The sequence below is a fragment of the Mus caroli genome, chromosome 2 (assembly GCF_900094665.2).
Source record: "Mus caroli chromosome 2, CAROLI_EIJ_v1.1, whole genome shotgun sequence".
NCBI classification, from domain to species: Eukaryota; Metazoa; Chordata; class Mammalia; order Rodentia; family Muridae; genus Mus; species Mus caroli.
Genome location: NC_034571.1, coordinates 82,878,498 through 82,883,077, shown reverse-complemented (window position 1 = coordinate 82,883,077; position 4,580 = coordinate 82,878,498). Strand labels below are relative to the sequence as shown.

The following is a 4,580-nucleotide window of genomic DNA, read 5'->3' as shown; positions in this document are numbered from 1 at the left end:
TCATATTTTAAAGAAGACATGTTTGGAATTAGTAACACTTTTCTATTGGTTAATGAGGAAGAAGAGTCAGATAAAATAATCTGGTTATTTTCAAGTTGACATGTAATTTAATATAAAAAATGATTGTTTATTAAAAGTTCAGTGCTAATACAACTGTGGTACATAAATTAATTTTCTGTAAACTTTGTTTGTATAGATTTTATTAGCAATCCTAACCCAAATTCTTTATTGAAACAGAAGAAAGAGGGAACGTAGATTACTTCCTGAGTAGTGGGCTCTCTTTAACATTTTAAGGAGAAAATATTTGTATTTTATAAAGTCTGTGATGATGTCACTTCTTTTTCATGAAATTTAAAATATCATAATAATTCCATCTTGTTTGGAGGAATTCTTCAAACAGGAACAAGAGGAAGAATGAGGAGTGCCCCTTTGACACCCTGGTCCGTCATTACCCCTGGTACATGAGGAAGAGAAACCAGAAGACTTCACTGGAAATGGACATTAAGGGAAGAAAAAAAACAAAAAAGGATACCTGTTGAACAGGAGTTTTACCAGTTTTGATAAATATCACTCTTCTTATTCAATGTGTGTTTTTATATGATTGTGGTATAACTTACAGTAAGCCTTGCCACATTAAGGGGGAAAATGACCTAACATAAGATTTGAGAAAAAAATTCCAGGATATTACCAGAAAAAAAAATGGATAAACCAAACACACCAACAAAAATCACAACCACCACCACCAACAGCACCACCACAAATAGAACAGAGAAAATCTAATAGCTAACTTTGTGTATAACAGTGTGGCAACTTTTAAAACGTAGGGACTACCACATAAGAAGGAAAAATTTAGGAAAAAATAATACACAAATTTTATGAATTAAGATACACTGTCTAGTAATGACACTCAAATAACTATGCCTAGGAATTTTATAGGCATTTATCAGGAGTATTTTTAGCACATATAAGTATATCTTTCAATTGTATAGATATTTAATGAGTTATATTCTGTAGAATACTTTTCCTATATCACTAAATAAACCATGGATTAAAATGACAATTTGAATTTGAATACTTTCTTTTTCTAGTAGCTGTTAATCAATGCTTCCAATTCGAATTTTTGAGGTTTGGGGCTATGAAGAAATATACTTTGAATTTGTTCTTTCTTGTACAGTGATAGTAGTAGAGCATCTGTTAGATTGTATGGAATTGATTTCAAATGCTTTGTTTATTCTCTACATAATTATTCCAATCAACATTTCTTAATTTATATTTAAAAGATGAGAGAGGAATATAATTTTTGTAAATATTTTCTTTTTCTTTAATCAATCACAAGTATTAAGAACTCAGAAAATGTACATTATTATATATTACATATACATCAACCATATTCAGGTATGAAAATATTTGGTATCTGGACTTATTTCATCATAATTTTAACATGCCATAATTTTTTCATGGCATTTTTAACTTCTGCATTCCTTAATGTATAGATGATCGGGTTGAGAAATGGTGTTCCAATGGTATAAAATACTGTTACCATCTTGTCCATAGGAAAAGTAGTTGGTGGCCGTGCATATATGAATATGCAGGGTACAAAGGATAAGATAACTACTATAATATGAGATGTGCAGGTAGAGAGTGCCTTTTTTCTCCCTTCTGCACTGTGGTTTCGCAGAGAGTGTAAGATGATAAAATAGGAGATAATCAAAATTACAAAACTGCTTGAGCAAATTGCACCACTGTTAAACACTAATAGCAGATTTATCATGTATGTATCCATGCAGGCAAGTTTCAATAAGGGCTGTAAGTCACAGCAATAATGGTCAATCAGATTGGGCCCACAGAAGGGCAATCTCAAGGCCAGAACAATCTGAGTAGTGGAATGTAGAAAAGACCCTATCCAGGCAACTATAATCAAGATGACACAGACCTGCCGCCTCATGATGACTGGGTAACGCAAGGGTTTACAGATGGCCACATAACGGTCAACAGCCATGAAAATGAGGACAAAGACATCCATGCAGCCAAATAAATGGAGAGCAAAGACTTGTGTCATGCATTCATTGTAGGAAATGATGTTCTTTTTAGAGAGGGCATCCACAATGAGTCTTGGTGCTGTGGATGTTGAAAAACAGGAATCAGAAAAGGACAAATAAAACAGGAAGAAGTACATGGGACTCTCAAGTGTTCGACTGAACTTGATTGTCACAATAATGAGTGTATTCCCCACTACAGTCCCCAAATAGAAAACTAAGAAGACTATAAACACTATTTTCTGCTTCAGGGGATCCTGTGTCAATCCTAGTAGTATAAACTCGGTGACAGTGCTGTTCTGCTGCATTGTGTCAGTCCAAGAGAGGAACTCACATGCCAGAAAGAATCTGAAAAAGAAAAAAAATTGAAATCCATGCTAAATTTGGAAGTCAATAAGATCTTATCTTTCCAATGAGTTATCACTTATCATTGTCTAGGCTTAATTTATTCAGAAAGTATCAGTTTAATGATTACTGAATAGACTGCACATTCAAATAGTGTTTTTCTGAAGTAAGCATTACTTTTAGTAATGAAATTGAGTAGGTAACTTTCTAAACAAATGTGCCCTGTTAGTATTATGCATGATCTGTTTATGTTTAATAGATTGAAACATTCAAAAATGTTTTCCATGTTTACATGTGTTCATTTGATTTGAACCACATAGCTGTACAAGAAGACACATGCTATGTATTTGAAATTCCTGTAATGATTTCCAAATATGTGAGATGCCAAATGAGAAATAATGAACATAAAATTGTATCTTTTAAGAATACCCCTGTTTGCTTAACACACAGTAAGAATGACTAATTTATCTTCCCCAATCTAGTATATTCTGCTTAAACAGCACTCAAAATTTTATAGCTCTTAGTATTTCAAAAAAAATTTTTTTATCAGAAACACAGATGTGAAGATTCAAGAAAAGGAGACAATACCTGAAATAAATCAGAACCTTACTTATTTTTCAGACCTAAAGATTCTTTGGTGTTTCATTCTATTACTGTACTTTTGGTGAAATTATAAAATATTTATTATGGAGTATTTCATAGACTGACACATACAAAGACATGCACATATATATATTTCTTTGGGTATAATATAATTGTTTTAATTGACTTAAATGTGTATTCTAGTGGTAGCACAGTCAAAACTAAATTTATTAAAATAGTATATATATATATATTGAATTAAAGAAGTTATTTTCTTAAGGTGAAGACATATATGAAATATGTAATTAATGGTATTCATATTTTCTAACTCTGGCTAAGGGTGCTTAATATAACAATGCTGTTGTTTAAATATGAGAGTATATCAAGGTCACATTTGCTGGTGATGTGAGAATAAATCTCATTCTGTGATGTGTAAACAAGGTTACAATATCTGTACTGTGTCATGAAATCAAGGAATCCCTTACCCTATGCATAGCAACTCATAGGAACAGACAATCTGTGCAAACTTTAACAACAACCAAGGTCACAAACCACTTGAAAGTCAAAAAGTAGTATTGCACTAAAATAAACTTATGAAGACTTACCTTATGAGATTGTTGGCCACGTTGGTATGCCACTGGGGCATCAGGGATCTTCACTTGTATATTGGAAGTAATGTGACATTTTTAAGATGAAATGTATTTCTGGGAACATGGGGTTAAATGGCCCAGCTATGAAGATAGTTCTGAAACTGAGTATGCTTTAAATACTTGCACACAGTTACCCCGTGGACATTAACTGAAGACTCACTTACTTTGTTGGATGTAATCCAATAGTCATCTTTGTACAGTCTCTTAGAAAACAAAAAACACTTTGGTGTTGAATTAAGTAGAACAAATATTATCACTATGTATTTCCCTTTCTATCATTGTGGGTATGTCTAGATGGGTAGACATACATCAAAATTTACATAGTATACTTAATTATTGAAGTATTTATTCATATGAATAAAGGCATATTGATACATAAGCTAGATGAAGTGGTATCTATCTGTAATTCTAATACTTGTGAGGCTATAGCAAGAGAATGAAAGCTTCATGCCAGTCTTGGATGATCATGAAATGTTTGAAAAAAATAACAAGTATAAATAATGGGATACATGATGACATGAAGAAACTCCATAGGATGAAACAATGCCATATAAACACAAATTAATTGTGTATTGTATTTTATACTTAGCTGCTATTGAAAAAATGCATATTTCTATCATGCTACATTCATGTCAAAACCATAGTCTTTCAAAAGAAATTTTCTGGTGGATCCAAAATGAACATTATTTTTAATATGTCTAATTTTCTGATATCATCAACTTAAACTTAAATAATAGTGCCAATTTCTAATGGTTCATAATAAACATGTGTTTGAGTTTTATTTCATCACTTTAGATTGTAAAGTACTACTTCAATAATGTTTGCATATATCTAGTTCTTCAATGTATGTATTTGAGAACAGACATGGTATTAATATGACAAATAAACTTCTGATATAAAATATGATTTTTTTACTACAAATGTTAGTGGTTTGGTAATAGATAATGTAAGATTAAAGATAATGAGA

General features: G+C 31.6%; 1 protein-coding gene across 1 annotated transcript; it reads right to left on the bottom strand.

Moving 5' to 3' along the window:
- Positions 1 to 1,420: 1,420 nt before the first annotated feature.
- Positions 1,421 to 3,671, bottom strand: LOC110290049 (olfactory receptor 4C11-like). Its single transcript, XM_021156525.1, has 2 exons — positions 3,569 to 3,671; positions 1,421 to 2,384 (listed from the first exon to the last, which is right to left on the bottom strand). The coding sequence occupies exons 1-2, from the start codon at positions 3,607 to 3,609 to the stop codon at positions 1,421 to 1,423; spliced, it is 1,005 nt and encodes a 334-aa protein (XP_021012184.1). The 5' UTR covers positions 3,610 to 3,671.
- Between the last annotated feature and the right edge of the window lie 909 nt (positions 3,672 to 4,580).